This window comes from Medicago sativa, chromosome 5 (assembly GCF_051527215.1).
Source record: "Medicago sativa cultivar Bolivia chromosome 5, Bolivia_mono, whole genome shotgun sequence".
Classification (NCBI taxonomy): Eukaryota; Viridiplantae; Streptophyta; class Magnoliopsida; order Fabales; family Fabaceae; genus Medicago; species Medicago sativa.
This window is the reverse complement of record NC_140753.1, coordinates 56,221,572-56,246,499: the sequence shown is the minus strand read 5'-3', so window position 1 is coordinate 56,246,499 and position 24,928 is coordinate 56,221,572. Positions and strand designations below refer to the sequence as shown.

Here is a 24,928-nt window from a genome sequence, read left to right as displayed (position 1 = left end):
AAGACATAAGATTTACATGTACAAATTTTATATGAAATACTTAAAACTAAAATATGACATATTTAAGACATAAGATTTACATGTACAAATTTTACATACGTACCTCTGAAGAAAAAAAAAAATTACATGAAGTAAAATAAAACAATAAGAACAAAAAGTTAAAAAATTGATAAAATATAATGCTTGTAAGAATTGAAATAAAAAGAACAAAAAACACCTCAAAAAAGAAAAAGTACCTCTGAAGAAAAAAAAAAATTACATGAAGTAAAATAAAACAATAAGAACAAAAAGTTAAAAAATTGATAAAATATAATGCTTGTAAGAATTGAAATAAAAAGAACAAAAAACACCTCAAAAAAGAAAAAGAAAAACAAGAGTAAAAAAATATCGCTCCGCCACTTCCATTTCTCACCACAGCGTCTCTGCCATGCGCACCACCGCAATCATCTCTCAACTCCCTCTCCTAAACCGCCTCTCCCACCGCCTCACCTCCACCCTCTACTTCACATCCGACACTTGCCTCGACTCACCTGATCCCAACAACGCATTCCCATACTCCGACGTACCCAACCCTAGCCGAATAAAATCAGAAAGAAAACCCTACGTGACGCCAATGAAAGTTTTGATTGCGAGGGCAAAGGCGGAGAGAGAAGCGCGAAAGGCGCAGCCTTGTAGAGTTCTGGAAGAGGCGCCTGAGAATGGGTTGCTTGTGCCTGAGCTAGTGGAAGTTGCGAGAAGAGTTTATCAAGCCAGAGGGTTTCTACTTTCCGGTTTGAAGCAACTAGTTCGAGTTATTCCGGTTTTGCGCTGCGAGTATGCATTCTCTCTTTTTTATGTGAATCTATGATTGTTTTGTTTTTGAATTTTGAAGTAGAAAATGATGATTGTTAAGAATTTAAGTGGTACGAATAACATGTAAGATTGCACTGATGTGGGAGAGAATGACGAGAAATAGAGTTGCGACATTCTACCATATGTCATTTTTCTTAAAAAAATAGATTGGCTCGTTTTAAAAGGAGCCAAATATGCCTTTGTGTGATTCTTAAATTAAACAAATGAAACTTGACTATACTTAGCAGCATTTGTTTTTCTAAGTGGTAGATTATTGTGTCATTGATTTTGGCTTTCTAATGTTTTTGGAGTAGAGGTAGAACAAGTTGCATTGGCTTGTACTTCTTGGCTTCACATTTAATGGTTTTGACTTATCAGGTTTTGTAATGAGGTTCACATTGGTTATGTGGGTCATGAAATTCGAACATGCACTGGACCAAAGAGTTGGCTGCGGAATGCAACTCATGTTTGGAAAAGGGGAGGTGCTCAAGACGTGGTTTGTTTCCCAAAATGCTTTCATTTGTATGACCGTGTTGGCAAGCCAAGAGTTGGGCATGATGAGAGGTTTAGTGTTCCACGTATCCCTGCCATAGTTGAACTTTGTATACAAGCAGGTTTAGACCTTAAAAAATTTCCCACGAAGAGGAGAACAAAACCTGTATATTGCATTGAAGGAAGAATTGCAGATTTTGAATCCGTTGCGGAAGATAATGAAATTGAAAGAAATAGTTCTTTCAAAAATGTCAATCCTTTAACTGATTCGTCCTATATGTTAAAAGAGCCTGTAGAGAAGGTCCAAAGTCTAGTGGAGAACAAAATAAGTCATATGGATCAGTTGAGTGACGAAGAAAGGAACAAATTAAGGGATTTAAGTATACATACATTGGACTCATGGTTTGAGATGATATCAGGTGCAAAGAAGATCATGGAGAAGTATGTTGTGAATACTTGTGGATATTGTCCCGAGGTTCAGGTTGGTCCTAAGGGACATAAGTTGAGAATGTGCAAGGCTTCAAAGCATCAGTCTCGGAATGGTTTACATGCATGGCAAGAGGCAACATTAGATGATATTGTGGGTCCAAATTTTGTCTGGCATGTTGAGGATCTAAATGGCCCTGCTCTGAATAACAATCTCAAGAGATATTATGGTAAGGCTCCTGCTGTTGTGGAACTCTGTGTGCATGCTGGGGCTCCAGTTCCTGATCAATATAAGAGCATGATGAGATTAGATGTGGTTTCCCCAGAACGAGATGAAGTTGACCTTGTTGCCTGAAGGGAAATGCCTTCAATCCTTTTGAAGATGGACATTTATTGGACATTTGGAGTTCTTACGGATAAACTCATTGAACTTTTGAGTTTCATCGAATCTGAACTGTGGTGTCATGTGCTAGTTTTCTGCTGTCTGACAATAGGCTGTTTAGCCTGTAGTTCATCATTCACACATTCTGAATATAGTTGCCAGCTTATGTTATCTTCATAAAGGACACTGGAATTGCTACTGTGAAAGAGCACACAGCACCTAGTCTAAACTTTAATGCATAAAGATAAAGGCTTTTGCAGTTAGAACCCGAACTCCACTTTGCTGCAGTTCCAAAAGTATTTCAACAAAAGTGTATAGTCTTCTCAGAAATTTTCTAATGCTTCCTCATCTAATTGAGTCGATGTTGAAGCTGATTTAGCTCAAAATTTCTCCTGACTAATATATTTGTTGAATTTAAAGAAGAGTGGTGGTAAGAAGGTTCAACGAGGCTCCAACACCTGTGGGTAATTGGCGCTGCAAAAGGTAAAACTGTTGTACAATTCATCTCATTCTTTTACAGATTATAATTAAAACCATTCTCTAGTAGATGAAATTAGACTCACCGGTCATAAATATTTTTGCTGAGAATGGAGGAGAGTCAGGTTAAAAGAGGTAGAGGAAGACCTAAGAAAACTATTAGAGAAACCATTAGAAAAGATTTAGAGGTCAATGAGTTGGATCCAAATATGGTCTTTGATAGAACATTATGGCGGCATTTGATCCATGTAGCCGACCCCACTTAGTGGGATAAGGCGTTGTTGTTGTTGTTGTTGTTGAGCTCCTTGAGATCATTATCTCCTTTTTTGTGTATTGTAATTTATTGATTATTTTGTCGTTTGAATTGCATTTAATAAATATTCATTTTTTGTAATCTCCCGTATTTTCTAATGATAAAGAGATGACAAGAAACTTATTTTTTGTGCTTTTTGTATGCACACATGGTAAATTTAACTTTTGATTAACTTCCTCTATCCATCTTTACCAAAAAGTAACCTTCTTTTATACAAGAATAATATTTGTTTTTTATTGTAGATTCATTTGAAAAAGAGTTCAATAGGTATGTGTTGTTACTTGTTAGTAAACTTGTTTTACATTGACAATCAATTAGAGCTCATTGTTTTGCAACGTCATATTATCATTTTTCTGACTTTGAAGATGATGTTGAGAATTTAGGCAAGTGGGATGAGCAACATCGAAGATGATGTTGAGAATTCTTCCGACTTTGAAGATGAGCATGTCAAAGACGGAGAAAATCACTAGTCACATCCCAAAGTGGCGAAACTGCAAGCTGATGCTATGGACGACTTTCGTTTGTCTGTAAAGAAAGTGGATGTAGTTAAGACAGAGTGGAGAAGATTTGAGAGTGTGAACGTCATTGATGTTTCCTTCTCAAACAAGCTTGTCACCAAAAAAGTTTCACAATTCTGGCGGAGACCAAACTTCATGGGCTACTCAGAGAACCACACCACGCACGAAGGTCTGAATCTTCATCAAGCTTGTTGATGGATGAAGTGAGTGACCATGCATCTCTCAAATCACTTGGAGAAGGTGCCGAAAGTCCCTCAGACACATATGGGTTATTGTTGGAAGATTGTCGACGAGTAAAATTTGGCATTTGAGCTCTATGTACTGTTGGAAGAAGATAAGATCATTGGACTACTCAGTGACTGTCAAACATTGGGACCCGAGAGAACTCAATACTCCTATGGCAGCTACAACATGTGAATATTGCTGGAGTGGTTCCCTTATTTTTCATGGATTGCTCAACTTTGTATTTGATAGAGGCAAATTCCCACGCTCAGACTTGAGGACAAGTCTGTTTTTCAACATGGTGGCAATGTTAGGATCCAATATGAGAGGGTGTTTTAAGTAATTAGTAGGTAGTAATTAGGTTTAAGTAGATTATTAGTAAGTGGCCCATTAGGATTAAACAATAAAGGGCCCACTAGGGTTATATACTAGAATGTTCTCTTTATTTGTATATACAAGGGGGTTCTTATGAGTTTTAGAGTAGGATGAAATAAGTTTTCTGTTTAGGGCCAGAGTAGGATTCCTCACTGAGTTGTGTCGGAGCTTTGTTCTAGGAGTAGTTAGAGAAACTCTTCTACTATTTTACTATTTTCATTCATATCAATAAAAGCATCCTATTTTATTTAATTACCATCTGTTTCATCTTCATTCTTTGTTGTGTTATTGTGGTGTTCAATTATAGGATCCTTTGGTTCCTATCAGTCATATTATCATTTTTAAATTAAAATAAAAAACCTTAAGAAATCATAATTCGAATATGCATATAGGTCGTTGGGTGGTTCTTCCCCCTCTTCTATTGTGCTTCCTTCATATTTGCCTATGTTGCCCTTTGTTCCATTGATCCCTTACAGAATATTAAGAAAGTTCTAAATGTAAGCTTAGAAGGAAGATAGAGCATCAAATTCTTCCATGATTTCACTTAGTAATTCAGAGAAGGAAGATATGGATAGAGGATGCTAAAATGATTGGCCAACAATCATGTGTCACATAAATGATAAATCATGTCTCTAAACCTAACGTTCGAATTGAAATCTAGGCTTTCATTTTAACAAATTACTCCTCATGTTAATGAAACAGATCAAAATTATATATTATTGAGATTCATATAATTTGGAGAAAACGATGCAATTGAAAAAAGTCATTGAGATTGTTTTGAAGTTTGTAATTGCTGGTTGGGACACCGCTGAAACAACTTTATCACGGGCCATTTATATTGTAATAAGACATGCTCATGTTGCTGACAGACTTTACTTATAGCTCAACTTTTGAGGAGAATCGAGCAAAGAAAGATACTGTGATCTTGCTTCAATGTTGCTAAGGGCACCTTGCATGCAGTCATAATAGAGACTCTAAGATGGTGAGATTGTAACCAGCCGCTTGGTGCTTGTTAATGTTGTGAAAACATTATAGGACTCCCAGAAAGTTAGGTTTCTTTCTAGCTAAGCACCCAATTGCACATGGAGAAGTAAACATGGAGATATCAGATTTCCTTTTTTTAGGGACCAGATGAACAAAAGAAGGCTGAACTTGGAGTGTTGCATGCAGTTTGCAGATATTAAGGAGCAAGCTAGCTGTTTTCTAGCCAACCAGAATTATCAGGTGTGTGTTGAGACACTTAGTTAATTCAGGTCCTATTTTAGAAGTAACTAGTTGTTTGCTGTGTTGTATAACCGTGCTTAATGAATAAGCCTGATCAGAGCAGAACTTATTCATATTGTGGATAAAGTTATTGTTTCATTGAGTAACAAGACAAGTGTGTAAATTTTTTAGTGTGAATAATTTCCCATCCTCTTTTAGTTTCACTCTTTTCTCTGTTCAAGTGTTATATGATTGAAAGTGTGTGTGATGTTTGGTTCAAATAATTAGTATCTAGAGCTAGATTCTTTCCAGGGAACCTGTGTTTGTTGCTACCATTATGGCCTCTTCTGATGGCCATTTCCAGGAAACCTTCCTGTTCTTGATGGACAGAGTAACGACTAGTTTTCCTTCCTCTCTAAGTTTCCCTGTTTTCTCTGTTCAAGCGGTCTATGAGTGGAAGTGTGTGCGAAGTTTGGATACCATTGAACTGCAAAATTACAACATTCTGATGATAATGGTAGGATCGGATTATAGTGTGTAGAGATTTGGGTCATTTGGACTGGGCTTTTATTCCTGAGCCATCTCTGCAGAGCCCCACTTGAATATCTGTTTTCTAGTTTTAACTTTTCCCGCTTTTGTCCAACTGTATAAATAACGAGCTCAGCATCTTTCCTCTGACTCAATTAGAAATAGTTCATTTTCCCTTGGATTCCAGTTATGTATACTCCCTCTCTCTTTAATTTTGTGTTTAAACTGTGTCTAATATGGTCAATCAAAAATCTGTTGGAGTGTTACAAACATATCAGCAACTAATAGAGAACATTGACAAACATAGAAGAGAATACAATGGCGCATACGTATATCAGAAGAACAGTTAGCAGAAATAATGACATGATCGCGTGCAACTGTGCATCTAGTTTACCTTTTCATGAAAGTGATAACTAGAAATAGAGTTTAACTCAATTCAACAACAGAAAGACTAGCTCACTAGAACACACACACACACACACACACACACAAAGATATACGGATAATCGATCCTTCTAGATTTCTTAAGAGCCATACTGAATCTAAGCATCATAAAATTCTCCCATGCTGCCATGCATGCAACAGATCCTTCAAACAGCTGGGGTCTATAAATTTAACATGACAAAAGGCATATGATCCAACTCTCTAAAGTAAACCTGCTCAAAAACTTGATTAGTAGGCGATTTAGTGATTACACTTGTTTATAAGCAAGACTAACATTTTGTAATAAGCCAATGCTGTACTTCATATACGTGTCTGTATCTTTCTGTTATTTTCTATGTAATTGACAAAACACGGAAAAGGGCCTTAAATTTGGCTTTCTTGTCTATTCTAAAGAATGATAAGCTTGCTGCTTCACACAATCAGTGCTTATTAGAAACATCCCACACATGCCTCAGTCAACAGCGGACGACAAACCGCTACGGTAATCATCATAGCGGTGCAGAATCAAATATCGGCTGCTTAAGCTGCTATAGCGGCAGAGCATAGCGGAGAGCGGCCGCTTCAACCTTTATTTAATTTTAGTAGGAAATTTTTAAATTGACCATATTTTTAAAACCTTTTTTTAGGGCATTTTGGGGATTTCGTAAACCCTAACATTTTTCAACTCTTTCCCTCTTCTCACCTTGCGCCGCGAAACACACTCTTCTATCTTCCAACTGGAAAACGCGACTTGGTGATATCCTCTCTTTATATGTTCTTTTTTTCTTCCTCTACTTTCTTTTGCTTTATGGTTTCTCTTGTTTTATGATTTTTTTTATTTGTTCCTCTGTCTTTTGTTTTTTGGTGTTTTGATTTATGAATGTTTCACGAGTTTTGATTGTTATATTTAGTATTATTCATGTAGTTTGTCCAAAATAACAATCAAATATCGGTGATCGTTATTTATCATACCGCAATACGTTATCCCGTTATTCCATTTTTGGGGTTGGCTACTACGCACCGCTATCCGAGATTGACTATTATGATATGCCCACATGATATGTTCAGGACCGATGACTGTGATTATTGTGAACAAATACTGATTGAAATTAAATTGCAAGCAACACTTGAGTATAGTTATAAAAAATTTGAAATGGAACATGTTTTGATAGTTTTATGTGATTTTCATTGTAGTTGACAAATTCTTATTTTGCTTGTTCAAATTGCTACTGTAGGTTCTAATGCTAGGAAGAGATAATGTTTCCTACATGCTAAGTATTATGGACCACAATAGAAAAGAGGAAATGAATTCTTATTGATTGAAACTGAGAGTACATAAGCTATATATACATGTATATAGACTGCATGATAAGCTAATGTACATCTATCATAGAGTATAACTAGCTACTACATATTACTTGGGATGCAAGTTACATGAAACTACCATGTAGGATCTTCTATATACTTAAGTGTTCATAATCTTGTGAGCATATAATTTGCGTATCTTATATTTAAAAAAATTCGTGTATCCGCATACCCGTATCATATCGTACCTGTATCCGTACTCGTATCCAGGCTTCATAGGGCACTACAAACAAGGGCTCATAGTCTTATGAGGATACTTCTTGCAAACAACAAATAAGAAGCTAATGAGATGAGAAACCTGAGGCCAATCATTCCCTACCACCTATCTCCTAGAATTTGAATTTGTTTCCACTGGGTGTTGATGACTACTGATGGGGTACTGGGAACACGTTGGAATGCAGTCACTCCTCTGAATGTTATCACGGTGCATCATCCAAAGCAATTAATAGGCCATGTTATCTAACTGTTCAGTTTGATTTTGATAGAGAGTAGGCAATTTGCATTAAATTATCATAGCCATATCATTAACATTTGCTTGTTTAGACTCTCACAATGTGGCAAACCAAGGTTCAAATTCTGACTGAAAGATGTATTTACATTTTGTGTCTGATGCACTTTGAATAGGATTACCTACGATAAAAGGAATCGGTAGGAAAACAAAAAAAATTAACCTTTCCATTGAACTTTGCATACAATCAATTATAACATGTAATATTAAATTGATAACTGTGATCAAATTCAATACTTTGATAGCCGAGTTGCAAAATTAGATTATAGCTTTTATTATTAAGATATTATTTATATAGCATTTTAGACTTCATCATGCCCTTGACTCAGTAATTGTTTCATCTTGTGTTTGTCCTTGTATATTATAAGGTGAGTTAGTTGTGGACTGTTTTGTTTATTTCGGTTAATTGTTATGATAGAGAATAAACTAGAGAAATGATATTTTGACAACCACTTTTTGACAACTTTTGGACAATTTTATCTCTCATACTCACATGATATTGTTATCCTCTCTCTTCCTTTTTCTCTCTCCATTGTTTTTGACCAATAAGAAGTGAGAAAAACAAAGTTGTCAACAAAGTTGTCATCAAATAGATGTCAAAATATCATTACTCAATAAACTATTTCCAATTTTCTTCGAGTATTGCATTGCAATTTGCAACTCAAGACAATGACATCTAAATTATAAAAACATTATCTTGTACCACGATGTTTTTTATAATCAAATTATAATATTATCTTAGAGAAGTACAAGAGGTACTCCAACCTATCAAGTAAAAAATTGTATGTGTGGATTTTCAATGACTATTTTCATTGTCAATCTAATAAAAAATAAAACAGAAGTCATTACAAACACCAATACAACAGCCCACAGGTGTAGGGGAAATACTTCGATGACTTTGAGTGTTGATTTCTTTAGATATATTTGTGTATTTAATTGATAGATAAATGATTTATTTTAATGAGAGAGAATAATTGATTAAAAGAGAAATAATAACATAATCAACAAAATCATCCAACTTTTGTCTAACAATAAAAAAATTCATCCAACTCAGTCGCCAAGGTAGAATCTTGGGTGTCAAATACACTAGCGAGAATAGAGTCAAGATCCTCTCCATTTTAGATCTCTTAAATTTCTACCATTTGAAGAGATAAAAACACAATAAAATTTAAAAATAAATAATAATGGTGGGACCCACTAATTAGTAAAACCCAACCCACAATATATATTTTGTGTGTATTCCTTTCTTTTTTTTTTGCTGTGGTCGGAGTTTGAACCCCGACTTTGCATATATTATGGATTGTCCATAACAACTGAGCTAAACTCACGTGTCACAAGGATATAGCCACAATATAACCCGGGAAAGAAGACAAACCGAGATCTTGTATAACAGTGTTGAAGAATTCTGTCACAGTAAGTAATTGACTCTTGTCCACTGTGGGGGAGTCTACTCTTAAATCAATAATAATAACTCGTCTTACCCATATCTCTGTGGTCTCTTTCAAAATTAAGTTCAATTCAATATTCTAGCTAACTGTTTCTTGTAGAATAAATTCGTCACCAAAAGTCACAGAATTCTTCCCCCAGATCTTTATTGCGGCAGTGTCATTTATATAATTTCAGCATAGGGGAACACACAAACACAGAAACTGTGATGCTAATTTATTACCAATACATTCAAGAAAAGGTATTATACATTTAAATGTATAACTTACTAAAAATGGAAAAGGAATGTATATGTGTCGCAAATTTGTGTGCGAGTTAAAATGCAGAGGGCGCTCTCCGTGAACATAGCTCAGTTGATAGGGACAATAGATAATATATGCAGGGTCGTGGTTCAAAGTTCAAACCCTAAACATATCACTTTTTCACATTTAATATGTGTGAACTCCAACTACTAGATTACTTGACAAAAAAAATGCAGAGGGTGTTTCCTTCACGAATTCATTGCCTAAATTAATTATAGTTGCATAAGTGAGGGGCTATGTTTGCTAGATAATTAGACTTGTAACTTGCACAGTATGTAATCTTGGGTCGATGGTTCTGACTTCTCCTAATAATGCATGTGATCCTTAATTTAATTTTAATCAATTTTCTTTTTTTCTTTTATAAAAATTCATTGTACTTTTGTTGCATTAGTATTGACTTAAAAATATTTATGTGGTCTGGTCCACCATTTTACCAACACAATAACAACTTTTATTGTGGCTTAGGAAATCTCATGACTTTTATCATGTAGACGTCGCAGATACAGTGTATATAATTGACTATCATTCATGACTTCCTTTTGAATGGTAGAAACAAAAGAAAGGTGGGAGAGAAGCCCTAACATGCATGTATCTTGACATCAAAGTGAAATACCAACAAAGAAATTACACATTGTTTGCTTTAAAGTTTTTGAATTTACACGTGATTTATAGCGAAACAAACAAGAGTTGTCGATTTTTAATAGAGCATCAAACAACAAAATACAAAAGAGGAAACATGATACATACAAAAGAGAAATGATATTTTGACAACCACTTTTTGACAACTTTTGACAACTTTCTCTCTCATACTCACATGATGTTGTTATCCTCTCTCTTCCTTTTTCTCTCTCCATTGTTTTTGACCAATAAGAAGTGAGAAAAACAAGGTTGTCAACAAAGTTGTCATCAAATGGATGTCAAAATATCATTACTCCATACAAAATTATGCTGTATTTACTTTTGACCCGATGCCCCATCTGTAATTTCTTAAAGCTAACCTTAATTATAATGTAGTACAACATGTTTTATATATGGTAGATCATTTGATTGGTGGTTTGTCGTTCATCAATACTTAAAAATCGTTTGAAACTTTAATGGTGATTGTTCTCGGCCTCATGAAAAAGAAGTTCACCACCCTTCTTGTTGTAATGTCTGAGAAAGTAACTTAATTGGTGTCGGTTAAATCCAATACAAGAGAAAACAAATGTGTGTCTCGATATTCAACTTATTATTTATTTTCCTTAATATTTTGTCGAAATAACATCGTCATGTTACCATTGCACTTGTGAGAACTAGAGAATTGTGAACATCTACTTAAACGAGCGTATCAATCGTTGTTGGTGATTTGATCAAATTTCAATTAAACTCGAGTGCCTTATATTATAGGAGAAATTCTAATATGGGTTACATTTTAAGTGATTCACCATAGATTAGCAGTTAAAAAATATATATAATTTTAAAGACGATAGACATCGTCTCTTGATAGTAAATGTAAATGGTTTATCCTAATTTTTACAATTGAAATAGTGAATTAATTGATATCAGTTTGATTAAAACAATAAAAAAATGAAAATATAGTCCGTTTTTCTTCAAAAAATAAAATAAAATTAAGTCCGTTTATTAAGTCACCGTCTTAACCGCAATGACAAGAAGGATCACAAGTTTTTTATTTATGAATAATATCGTCGATCTTCATAAAATTTACGATAATTTTATGTATGGAAAATGTTAACTTGTGCCCTTAGGGCATAAGTTAAAAAGGCTAAATGTAGAAAAAAAATCTTGGAAATTGTGCATTTAATGCATTAAAAGTTTCAAAAGTTGTATTTATAATATAAAAGTTGCTTTGACTTTCCATTTTATGCTCCTTAACTTGTGCCCTTAGGACACAAGTTAACATGACCCTTTATGTATTGATCCACGTTCTTCACCGGAAAACTCACTTATACTATAGTTCATTTACACCGCGCGAGTAAACTATGTACTACACTAACACTTAATACACTGTGAAATCAACACAGATAAAGATTCCCTTACGAAATTGGAGTTGGAGGTAAAAAAATAGTGGGGGGCACCCAAGTTGTGTCAGCAAATAAATCAATCTACATGTTAGATTTAGATATCCCTGTCGGTGACTCAAGCTGCAGTTTTTCAAAAGAGTTAGGACCCACTTCACTCTTACACTTATTCAATTTATATTTTGCTTCTTTGAGCCAAATACAAATGTAGTTTCACATTTGACGAGTCTTCTTTCAGCCAAAATTAACTTTATTTATTATTGCTACACCAAAATCATGTACAAAATGTAGGAGTGAAATAATGTTTCTTCTGCTATATGCTCCAAGTATTAATTACTTGGACAGAAAGATAAAAAGATTTAAATGAACCACATGGTTCCTTCAACTTGAAGCATAAATTCTTGGTAAATAATTTCACCTAAGAGCCACATAATTTGCGTTAGGGAACTTAATCCATCTATGTGGATCCTAAAATGACATTTTACTTCTAATTGCATTTAATGTTTGGTGTGATTTTATTGTAAGTGTTCAACATTACTGAATAGATCATTTTGAACAATAATATAATATTTAAATCAACTTTATTCAATTAATATTCAAAAGAATTATAGACTTTGTTTTTATTTATTTATTTGAAATGTCTCAAGTTTTCATCTCAAAATGATGTCTATAACTCAAAAAATTATCACCAAAAGTAGTTGTTTATAGCAACAAATGGAATATCAGGCCTTATAAACTTGTAACAAAATGTTTACTGTACCATTTCAATTTCAAGAATGTGCCGTATAATATTTTTTTTTTTTTTTAACTTTCAAACGAGATGACAAGATCTTGTTTGGACAATAATATCTCAAGATAGGCGAGGCCTACGTTACCCCTTCATGATTTGGGGGTATTTACCCTTCATGATATCAATCAATCAAATTGAACAATGTATACTCTATTAACTAAATCAAATATGGAAAGATTTTTTACATAGAATTTGTTATTTGCATCTTTACCCCATATTCAATTAAGGGTTAAATATGTTTTTGATCCCTATTAATATACCAACTTTTCATTTTAGTCCCTCTAAAATTTTCCTTCAACTTTTGGTCCCTTAAAAAATTTCCTTTTTTACTTTTGGTCCCTCTTTTAAAGTAAAATCATATGTAGAATTCATATTTTTGAATAAAAATTTGCATAAAAATTCATAATATTATAAGAATATCTCCCAAAAAAAATTAGAATTTTTTAACATAACATGAATTTAATATGAATTTTTACATTTTTTACGGTTAAAAATTCATATTTAATTCATGTTTTGTTAAAAAATTCTAATTTTTTTTGCGAATTTTTTTTACAATATTCTACACATTTCTGCATAATTTCTTTAAAAAATACAAAAATTAATTTAAAAGTAGGGACCAAAAGTAGTGATTGAAAATTTTATAGGGACTAAAAGTTGAAGGAAAATTTTAGAGGGACCAAAACGAAAAGTTGGTATATTTATAGGAACCAAAAACATATTTAACCCTTCAATTAATGTGCTTTTATTTTTCCAATCAAAAAATTTGATGAGATATTTTATTTTCATGTTTCAATTGTTTAGACAAATTTTGTTCTTCTCTTTTCTTTAATGTTTTTTGTTTCAAATTTTTATTTTTCTACAATTTTTGCACCATATCTTGTTTTTTTCAAGCTTGGATCTGGAAAAAAATAATTCCAAAACGTTATTTTTTCTCACATCAATTATATTTTTTTTTCTTAATTAGATTATTATATATTATCATATGCTTTGTTTTAGGAAATATTATCATATGCTTGTATATATCTATCGATATTAGTCTAAACATTTTCTTATTTTATCTATAAGATGACCAAATGCTATTAACTTAAACAAATATTTTTGACAAATTATAAAAAACGAAGATTCGTTTTAGTTCTTGAGATAAATTATAAGACCTAATTTAGTCTCTGAAAAATATATAATTCACTTTTATGTTTCCAAAAATATAAAGAGATACAACTTAGTCTCTACTATTTTGTCAAAAAAACTTAGTCTCTACTTTCTTTACTTTTTTTATCGATGAAAGAAAGATAAAGGAGACAAAATAAGATACTAGCAATTTTTTTAAAGATACTAGCAATTATTTAGTAGTATTGTATAAAAGAAAATTAAATAAAATCATGATAGGAAAGACATGTGTATTTGTAAAATAGAACAAATATATTTAAACAAAAATTAGATATGATAAAAATAAAAAAATAATTATTTTATTACAATAAATATAAAATATATTCTTTAACAATTTTCAAAATATATCATCCAATTCAGGGGAAGTCGAACATTTTTCAGTCAATGTGATAACCACAATTTTGATTGATCTTTATTTAAGTCTCATTGTTGCTCATACATTCAAGAATAAATTTCAAATCATCGTCAAAAAAGGAACAAGACACATTTCGACTAATCACGGGTTAAGTCTCATATAGTTCATCTGATGTACAAGTAAGGTCAAACCATTGACATAAAATAACTAACAACAATTCGATAAAAAATGAGTTAAGTCACACAATAGTTAATCTGATTCACAAGAAAGCTCAAACCTTTGTCAGAAGAGTAAGGCTAGCAACACTCTCTTTTGAACATCCTCCCTAATACTCAATCTCTTATTGGTTTAAATCATTGTGGGTCTACACTTTGAAAATTGTACCCCCACAAAGTGGTGGGACATACATTGATTTTATCCAATAAATAAATAAGTGTTAACCACAGTTCGAGTAATCGCGAAGGCTCGCTATAGTTCATCTGATTCATAAAAAAGGTTTAACCTAGGTTATAAAATGATATGACCATATTTTAATGAGCAAACTACACTCCTCTCCCTTGAAAGATGCTTGAATTACACTCCACTTCCCTCTTATGTTAAATATACACTCCCCCGCCTCTTATTCAAAACTATGTTAAATATACACTCCCCCGCCTCTTATTCAAAACATATTAGAAAATATTTCACATTTAAAATGTATTTTATGTTCTAAGTTATAAAATTAATAATAAAATATTTAAATTTAATCATCATTGACACTTAAATTACAAAGAAATAAATTATTTTTTCTTCTTAAATGGTGTTTTCAAATTTGTAGATATTGTAAAAATATTTATTTATGTTAAAATAGATTAAAGTGTAGTGCATTTAATTATTAAGGGAGGGGGTTGTAATTCAAGCATCTCATGGGGGTATAAGTTTTATTTTTCAACGTAGAAAAGTGTATATTTTAACTCAAGAGGAGAGGAGAGTGTAATTCAAACTTCTTTTAGAGGATGGGAGTGTAATTGGCTCTATTTTAATTGATCGCATGTTGAGTTTCATTCTGGGTTATATGATGCAGAAGAAATGTTGAACCTTTGTCAAAAAATCAAATCACAATTTAACTGATAAAAAGTTAAGGCTCATTATAGTTCGTTTGATCCATACGAATGACTCGTTATAGTTTATTCATCTGATAAAAAGTTAAGTCTTACTGTTGTTATATCCACAATTTGGTAGAAAGGTCGAACCTTTGTCGGCGAATGAAAAAACCATTGTTCGACTAATTAAAAGAATAATTAGTTCATTTAATTGAACATTAAGTACGACTTGATCGTGAGACTCCATTAATTATAAGAACACTATTCTTAAAGAATCCTCAGTTAAGGTTCATTGTGAAGTAGTATAAAATTAAAGCGTAAAAATAATTATGTGGGTATACTGATGATCACGTCTCACGGATCATGGTGTAATTTGATTCTCTTCGATTTTAATTTCGATTGTCTAATTTGACTTATTCAAAACAAAACAAAAAACAAAAAATATATATTTCAAAAAAAATTAAAATTAAACTTATTGAATTAATTATTTCATAGTTAAAATTTAAATTAAATTACAATGCTAAAAGATAAGAAATGATAACTAGTTAAACATTATTTAATAATTTGGATCCAAAGATAATTTGGTGATATTTCTATGCTAAATAGAAAATAAATTTTAGAAAATAAAAATCAGAGTAAAATAAAATTAACAAGGGAGCGACACATGTACATAAAAATATAAATACTCGATTACTTTTTATTGAAAATATAGAAAATATAAATTAACAAAAGAAACTAAAAGCATAACAAAATTTGTATATTTAATATAAAATACACAAGTTCCGATACAATTTTACTATTTTAAACTTCTTAATATATGCAAGTTTAACATGTGCAAACATGTACACGGTAAAAAAAATCCATATAACAAAAATCGAGTTCTATGATTTTTGAAATTTAGGTGTTTTAAAATATATTTTTTAACAAAAAGGTGTTTTAATTTCATTAATTGCATAACGTTTATACCAATATCTTTTTTATTCTAATCAAAGAAAATAATTTTTAGACACTAATATATTCTATCTTAGGAAAATATAATGTTTATTCATTCATTAATTGCATAACGTTTAGACCAATATCTTTTTTATTCTTATCAAAGAAAATAATTTTTAGACTAATATATTCTATCTTAGGAAAATATAATGTTTATTCATCATGTCAAAAAACTAGCGTTTAAACTAGTATTGATATATAAACACACGAGAATATATATTCTTTTATGGGTACAAGAAAATAACGTTTATACTATTTTTTTTAGATTTTTCTAGAGTAGAAAAATAATGGATTTTGTGAATTTGTAAGAGAAGAAGAACCAAGATTGAAAAAACACTAAGACATAGTGTTAAAAAAAATTCTAAAAAAAATGGTGGAAAAAAATTTGCTGAGAAAGAAGAGATGAAACAAAAGAACAGTAAAGAAAATATAATAAAATATGCTTGAACAATTGAAATGATGTAACAAAAGATTTCATTAGATTTCTTGATTTAAAACATAAAAACTCATTAATTGAATGTGGGGTGAATATGTAAATAACAAAAATATATTCAAAATACGTAAAATGTAATTATATGTTTGACTTTATTTAATGTAGTTCACATTGTTCATTTTAATTGGTGCACGTCAGCAGAGGGTATTTACCCACTAATTTAGAGAGGGTAATCTAGAAAAAACCCTCAAGATATGATATTTTTGGCTTTTTTAGCTTCAAAGGGAAATATAAAAAAAGTAAAAAAATAAAATTATATATATATATATATATATATTATTAACTTGTCAATTTATTCTATTTCAAAATGACATTTACAGCTCAATATATGTTCTAAGCTTTAGATTATAAGCTAATATGATTGTAAGCAGTTGATTTAATTCTTGAATTCATCCTCAAAGTTGTACAATTTTAGTAAACAAATTAAAAGAATCAGTTGTACATAAATTAAGGTCAAAATATATGTTTAAAAACTTCATCTTTATAGCTGTTTTGATAATAGCCTAGGCTCGTCCCGAAAGATCTTCTAGTTTGACCTTGATGTATATGGTTGATCAAATGATTAAGTTGATCCTTCTGAGGTCGGGTTGCGCTCAATGGTTCTTTTGGGACAGAGTGTCACCTAATTGGTCCTTTTAAGATTGAGTGTGACTTGGTTGGTCCTTTTGAAGCTGATTGATTTGAGTGATCCTTCTGATGTCAAGTGTAATTTGGTTGGGACTTTTGAGGTCGAATTGACCTGACTGGTCTGTATGAAGTTCGTCGTGACTTGGCTGGTCCTTTTGAGGTTAAGTTAACCTAATTGGTCATTTAGAGATTGAGTGTGACATGGTTGGTCCTTATGAGGTCGAGTTGGCATGAATGATCATTTTAAAGTCAAGTTCACCTTAATGGTTCTTCATAATCTGAGTGTGAGCTAGCAGACCCTTCATGAAATAGTGAGGTATCATGGTATTGTCATCTATAATAGTCGAGAATTAAATTCAATAAATTAATTATTAAACTAAGTATGAAACTAAATTAAAATTAGTTGGATTCATATTTAACAAGTCATGCTAACATGTGCCCTAATGGTTCTAGTGAAGGAAAAAAAATATAAATTTTGAATTGAAAATAACAATTTTTAAAGTTCAATTAAGTTATTTTTTAAAGAGGGAAGATTTTTTTTATCAATAACAGTGACATTATTGATCATATTACAATTGTCTTAAATGAGAATTGAACTATGTTCCTTAATGTTACAAAACCCAGCTCTAATCACTAAGTTGTCACATATTGAATAACTTCAAAAAAGACGACGACACCATTTTTCAAGTCAAAATATTTATATTTTTTCCTTTACAAGTGTCATAATAGCAATTTTTATCATTTTCTATTAATAATCGTCCTAAATAAGTTGATAAGTGTTGAATTGAACTCCCATACGTGAGTAGAAAACCAACCTCATAACAGCACACACCCAAAGAAGTTGGAACTTTTACCAATCATTCAACTATTGGATTTGTTACTCCCTCCATTTTACAAGGAGTGACTCTTTTGATAATTTCACATAAATTAAGAAAAATTGTACTCCCTCTGTTTCGAAATTAGTGTCTATTTAGGGGGAAAATGTTTTAAAATGAATGTGATTTTTTATTTTCAATGAAATGTTAATCGCAGCTTTCCAATTGCAGCCCTATATACAATACTCCCAAAAGATTACTTTTACTTTGCATTTATGATAGTAGTAAAGAAATCAATACTCCATCCGTTTCAAAATATAAGTAAAATTCACTTTTTAGGTTCATTTATTTAATGATGTATGTGGTCCATATTATGAACCAGAAATCCAATGATTAGAAGAAATGGAATAGAAATTTTACCAAATTATTCCTATCAAGTTGATAGGAATAATTTGGTAAAATTTATATTCCCTTTCTTCTAATCATTGGATTTCTTCATATGTGTGTGAAAACCTTAAACGACATTCATTTTAAAACGGAGTGAGTACAAATGAGTGAGAGAGTGTGATGATTTTACTAAATTATCTTTAATCATGTTTTGATATAATCATCATTACCATAAATACATAATGGAATATATTAAATTGAAAAACTAATCATTAATAATGTTTTGAAACTCAAATGCAAGCAACTATAGTTGGTATTTGTTAGTTTTATAGCTTATGGATGGATGTGCCCAAAAATATATTGACTGTTTTAGGATCACTAAACATTATAATCTTAGACATATTTGTTCTTATTTAGATGTTCAATTTATGATCTTAGACCTCTCATATTTGTTCTTTTCACTATTATAGGTTTAAATTTTTTAAAGTATTAAATAATTGAATCCACCAAATATCATATTGTTGTATCTATATTTCTAAAATTTTGATAATGAAAAAAATGGAGAGGGTAGAAAATAGAGAGGAATTTATTCCTTTAATACCTTATGACTTAGGTTTAGTTGATAAGAAATTCTTTCATACCTACACCTCTATTGGTTACACTCAAATAAAAACTAACTCCGATACATCCCAATACCAAAACTACTCCAATCAGAAAACTCCATTCTTCCCAACTACCCTATGAATGAAGTCTACGATAGACATATAGAACATTAATTATACGAGTTATGGAAGAATAGAAGTGGATGCTATTCAATGTGGTGACAAAGTGGGATACTCCTTCTCTACCCAGCCCATTTCTTACACGAGTTTATTTATTATGCATTTATATCCAAACATACTTTTTAAACAACATCCAAATATACTTCATTATGTGAAATTTTTGCAATATTTTTTCAATTCAATGGAGATATAATTAAATATACTAGCCGTATAAAATATTAGCAAATGTTAACATGTGTCCTTACAAAATATGTTAAGGTACTTAACATATGATATTTGTCTTAAAAGTTGTGAATTTAACTTTTCATTTAAATATACATGTACCCCTAGACATAAGTTGCAAACTCAATATATATTTACGTCCGATAGATAATAAGTATTGAACTCCACATTTACATACTTGCATGCCCTAATAAAAAAGCTAAGTATAATTATACAAAAGGGGAAAAATGTGGATTTTAACTTTTATTTCGATTTAAATATTTTCTTCTTTTTGACTTTTCAGAAATTGAAATGGTTTAAAGTAGCCACCGTACACAATAAAGAAAAAAACAAAAAGAAAGTGAGTAATAAAGTGGCCTATAGAAATTACGTGGTTCTACAAAAGGCCAGAAAGCGAAAGTTCCTCTATGAAATGAAAATTTATCAAAGGAGAGGAAATATATCAATGCAAGAAAAATAAACACACAAAATAGTAATAAAAGAAATGTCACACATAATGTGTGTGAATTTAACCACTAAATTAATTGACAAAAAAAAATAAAAGAAACGTTTTTGTGGTCAGAGTTGAACTGGATTCGATTCCCTTAAACAGTGACCTAGATTCGAGTTCAGCCGATAAAAAAACATGATTGAAAGAAAAAAATTCTATTGAAAATGATCAATCAAGATTCTTCAACAAAAATTAGTTGTAGGCTAAGATGAGGATACTCAAATTTTTCACACCAATAAAATGTTTAATAAAACATTTTCAGTACATTATCATGAGTAGATGAATAATGATTTTAGTGGATATGGGTCCATGATTCCGTATTAAAATTCAAAATTGTGGTCTTGTTCGGAAGTGGTTGGTGGGTCTATATTACAAAAACAAACAAAACATCTTAAATTATAGTTATGGGTTATTTTATTTCATGATTATACAAATGAATAACATAAACTAATATTGTATCTAGAATGTAAGAAACGGTTGGCTGGTGGTCGTTTTCAAGCTTAGGTAGTGGTTACTCAAATAAAATATAAGCAGCAATCACAATGGATCATCTTTTTCTTTTCATTCATATACTCTTGTACCCTATATCTTCTTTTAGGATTTAATATATCATAGGGGAAAATGTCAATTATTGGAGAGGTGAAGCGTGAAGAAGTTATTGAGAGAAGCTAATGTGGTGCAAAATGCCAAAATCATACCTCAGCAAAGATAAAATATGCAAAATTCTTGCATTTAGATTTTATGCCCTAATTAAGCACATTGCAACATTCAAATTTTAGACTAGTAACTCTAAATTCTTATCCAATTTAAATTTGTTCACAAGGTGTGAGAAAATGTGTAAAATATAATTATTGGTGCTACTTTAATTAATAATATTTTTTTAGTATCTAATTTTTTTTTAAATATTCAAGTTTTTTTTTGAAGAATTAAATATTCAAGTTTTAACTATTGTATAACCTATAGATCTTACGAACTTGTATCTTGTGGTTACCTCTTTTTTATGAAAAAATACAATATATGTCTCAGGGTTTATTAGGGTTAAGGAAAACTTCACGGCGTAAAGTATTGACAGATGTACTTACCTATTATCCATTTGAAAGATCCTTACATCGTTTCGGAGATTTGAATCTGGATTCTTGTGAAATTTGAATGGAATTATTATCAATGGACAATGGTACCAGCTATGTTGGTTATTTGTGGCTACTTCAAATGATACAAAACATAACAACAGTAACGAAAACACAAATTTCAGATCAACTTATTGCAAAGGGGGCACCTGAAACAGAAGAGCAAAAATATGATGTGAATGATAAGCACACGTGTAAGATAAAATGAACACAGAAAATCTCAGAGCCTTGGGACCAGTTGAATAGGCTACTTCTAAATCTAGTAATTTTTTTATAAATGAAGAAGAATTAGACTTATTGACTCTTCTATGTTATTGTTCCCTTCTTACAAAGCAGATAAAAAAATCAAATAAAATCAATATAAACTTTTTTATTTATGTATTTACTATTTACCTTATTTATGTATTTACTATTTACCAACTAGTGTATGTTTAGTTTATATTCATTGTTATTGGATTTAACAAAAGTTATACTTTAAAATTTTATAGTAATTTTGATAAATTCACCATTGGAAAAACTTCCACAAAATGTTATGGAAGGGTCAATTCCTTGTTTTCTTTCCAAAAAAATACACTGTCTTTGGCCCCATATTTCTCAACTTTCAAACTAAAATTGTTAAGTTTCCAACTGCACATCACTGATTGGTTTTGCATCACCATGTCAAGACAAAAGTGGAAATGTCATGATGAAAAGAAAAAAAAATTATATGTGCTTTGCTCGTTTCCTTAATGGCATCATCATAGAAATATGCCACCAAGTGTGAATATAATGTAAATATACAATAAAGGTTTGAGGAAAATGAAAGACTTTGGAATCTTCTGAATTTTTCTGCAAGCCAAAGAAAAACAAGGTATCCAGCTAGTTCTTTCAAGTTCTTTTCACTCACGAGTCATAATAATATCCAAAAACCAAACAAAAGAGAGAAACAAACACATTTCATGTCAGAAGATAGAAGAAACCTAGTAACATAGTGCCATATCAAGGAAACTGAATTGTGAGTTTACATCTTATTGTTAGTAACATATAGTTGACAGAGGAAAAGAAAATTAAACTGTTCCGAACTGAGCCGAACTGATATGAACTTGACTTCTTTGTCAAACGTGTGAATCTTGCCGTGATATGTGGATCAGCGTCTGATTGTGATCAAAGACTAAACATCACTTTGATGAACTACAAATCAATCTAAAAAATCACCATGAATATGGAACTAATTTATGAAACCATAATATCATGATTAATTACCCTAAAATTAAAGGTAAATAATATTAATTTTTTTAACAACAGGTAAATAATATTAATTAATAACATTCAAAATGTATAAAGTAGAAAAAAATCAAAAACATTAAAATTAAATACTATACTGTAGCCGTACTAACACTAACAATAGGTGTGACGGTGGTAGTATTATTATTGGTGGTAACACCAACACCAGCTCCAATTCTCTCGGTGTTACCATCAATACCACCACCGTCACCAAGTCCACTACTATTCACCGCTGCTGTAGTTGATATTATTGCAGCAGCGGTGACAGTGGGCCTCTTCCGTTTCTTTTTCTCATAAGGAACTCCTCTAGCTTTAGCTTGACCATCCTTAACTTCCCTTAGATAAATCCTAACAGCCCGAGTTCCAAACGGATTACTCTCCGGTTTCCCTCCGTTTTCCTCGAAAGCAGCCCTAAGACGTCCGATGAGAGCGTCAAGACTTCCCCACGCTTGTTTAAGAGGACAAGCGCAAGGAGAAGGTGGGTTAGGTTGTCCGAAATACGGACAACCTATCACGTGCACCTTAGTTTTTCCAAATTGATCAAGATACTTGAGAAACTCGATCACGTGTGCTCCACTGCATAGTGCTAGGGTTAATGGTGGTTTGTGGTTACGTAGATATTGTTGGAACGTGTTCCAGTCTCGTCGCTTTTGTGACTCGTAGCGGCTTGGTGTTGGTGTTGCTGGTGATGAAGGTTGTGGTTGTGCTGCCTCCGGTGGTGTTTCTGATGGTATTGACGGTGGTGGTGGTTCTCCACCAGATGCAGCTTCCATTACCGACAATAGTAGGCTTATGTATAATTTTTTTTTTTTTGGGTTTTGGCAATATGTGTAAGAGAAGGGGAATTTTAGAGGATGGGTATTGTGGAGAGAAAGAAGAGAGAGAGAGAGAGAGATTGGGTGATGGGACGTAAAATAGCTTAGATGAATGAATTGGATTGAATGAATGAGTAGTGGTGATGTTGGTGGTAGGGACGAGTATAGATTGTGGACTGATATGAACACTGTTCATTCACAATTTTCATACAAACTGGGCCATCTTGACGTGACAGGTTTAACATTCATATTTACTGGTATATGCTATGGCCCTCCCTTCTACTCTACTGTTATTTGTTTTTAAAATACTTCATTCCATCTTATTTACAAGAGAAAGTTTGGTTAATAAAAATTTATATATTTGAACTTATTTTTAACTAGATATATTAATTTTTATTGATCCAATAAGGCCGAAAAGTGTACTAACTAATGAGTTTTGGACATATATAGGTTAAAGAATCAAATATTATAGTATTATATTGTAACTTGTACGCTCAATTCTTCAATAACTTAAAAAATATCATTTTCAACTTCAAACCTTTTTTTATTTCTTTCACTACCATCCTGAGGAGCATTGTTTAGCATGACTATTTGTTTTTAACGAAAGTATTTTAGTGATTATAAATTTAGAGTGAAAAAATTTGATTTTAAAATTTGACTTCGTATTTGGTATTACTACATCGTCTTTATACATAAGACTCTTTTGTAAATAAATTTTGTCCTTTTTAACAAGTCACTTTTCAATTTACAAGAATCATTGATTATATTTTCACTAATTTTATTATATGAATTCTGAAATGATTGGATTTCTTTTTTCATCCGATATTTTGAGACTGGATTTTAGTATTTGAAGTGAGACTTATACGACAAGAGTTGATGGCATGAAAGTGATTTGTTAAGCGAGAGAAACTCAATATCAGAAGGGGCATCAAACTTGGCAAAAAAATTCACACATTGATTCCCTTCCCTATGGTTGTAATTAACCATAACATTTTCCAGCTCTAATAACTTTTTATGTCTTGGATTATGAGATATTAATAGCTTCTACTTGTACTTAACTTTAAAAAATCAAATTGAACAGGATGGTTTAGCCGTGAAAACTATGAAAAAACATAATTGTTTCTGATTACATTATTAACGGCTCCATCATATATTATGATTCCATTATTAACTTTATGATGAATAAAAAAGGCATTCATGTTAGAAGATAGAATAAACATAGTTCAGTTGGTTACCTAATATATGTAAGGGTTGATGTTCGAATCCCGAACATTCAATTTATTTATCTTAGGTTTAAATGTGTCTTTAATCCCTACACTTTCATCACTTTTTGCTATTAGTCCGTGTACTTTTTTTTGTTTGGCTTTAATCCCTTTTTGCTATTAGTCCGTGTACTTTTTTTTGTTTGGCTTTAATCCTTACACTTTATAAAAAATTGGTATTGGTCCCTCTATTAACTTTTCTGTTAAAAAAATAAAATAAAACTAACGGAGTGCCACGTGGCCCAACCATTTCACGCCACGTGGCACACTAAAAGACAAAATTATAAAATTAAAATAAATCAAATAAAATATATTTTTTTAATTATTATTATTATTCAGAATTAATTAAAATAAATCAAATAAAATATATTTTTTAATTATAATTATTATTATTATTATTCAGAATTAAAATAAAAAATATATATTTTA

General features: G+C 31.4%; 1 protein-coding gene and 1 pseudogene across 5 annotated transcripts; one reads left to right on the top strand and one right to left on the bottom strand.

Moving 5' to 3' along the window:
• The first annotated feature begins 360 nt into the window (after positions 1–360).
• On the top strand, positions 361–4,288 carry LOC146923288 (APO protein 3, mitochondrial-like). Of its 4 annotated transcripts, XR_015012877.1 has the most exons (4): positions 361–813; positions 1,210–2,614; positions 3,164–3,188; positions 3,305–4,288. XR_015012877.1 is itself a non-coding variant. In XM_085716058.1 (2 exons), the coding sequence occupies exons 1-2, from the start codon at positions 428–430 to the stop codon at positions 2,102–2,104; spliced, it is 1,281 nt and encodes a 426-aa protein (XP_085572184.1). In that variant the 5' UTR covers positions 361–427; the 3' UTR covers positions 2,105–4,288. The 4 variants fall into 4 exon arrangements, 1 of the variants encoding a protein (XP_085572184.1); XR_015012876.1 differs by lacking the exon at positions 3,164–3,188; XR_015012875.1 differs by having other exon boundaries at positions 3,164–4,288.
• An 18,082-nt stretch (positions 4,289–22,370) lies between these two features.
• Positions 22,371–23,376, bottom strand: LOC146923287 (protein LIGHT-DEPENDENT SHORT HYPOCOTYLS 5 pseudogene; annotated as a pseudogene). Its single transcript, XR_015012874.1, has one exon. The product of XR_015012874.1 is annotated as a protein LIGHT-DEPENDENT SHORT HYPOCOTYLS 5 pseudogene (transcript).
• Between the last annotated feature and the right edge of the window lie 1,552 nt (positions 23,377–24,928).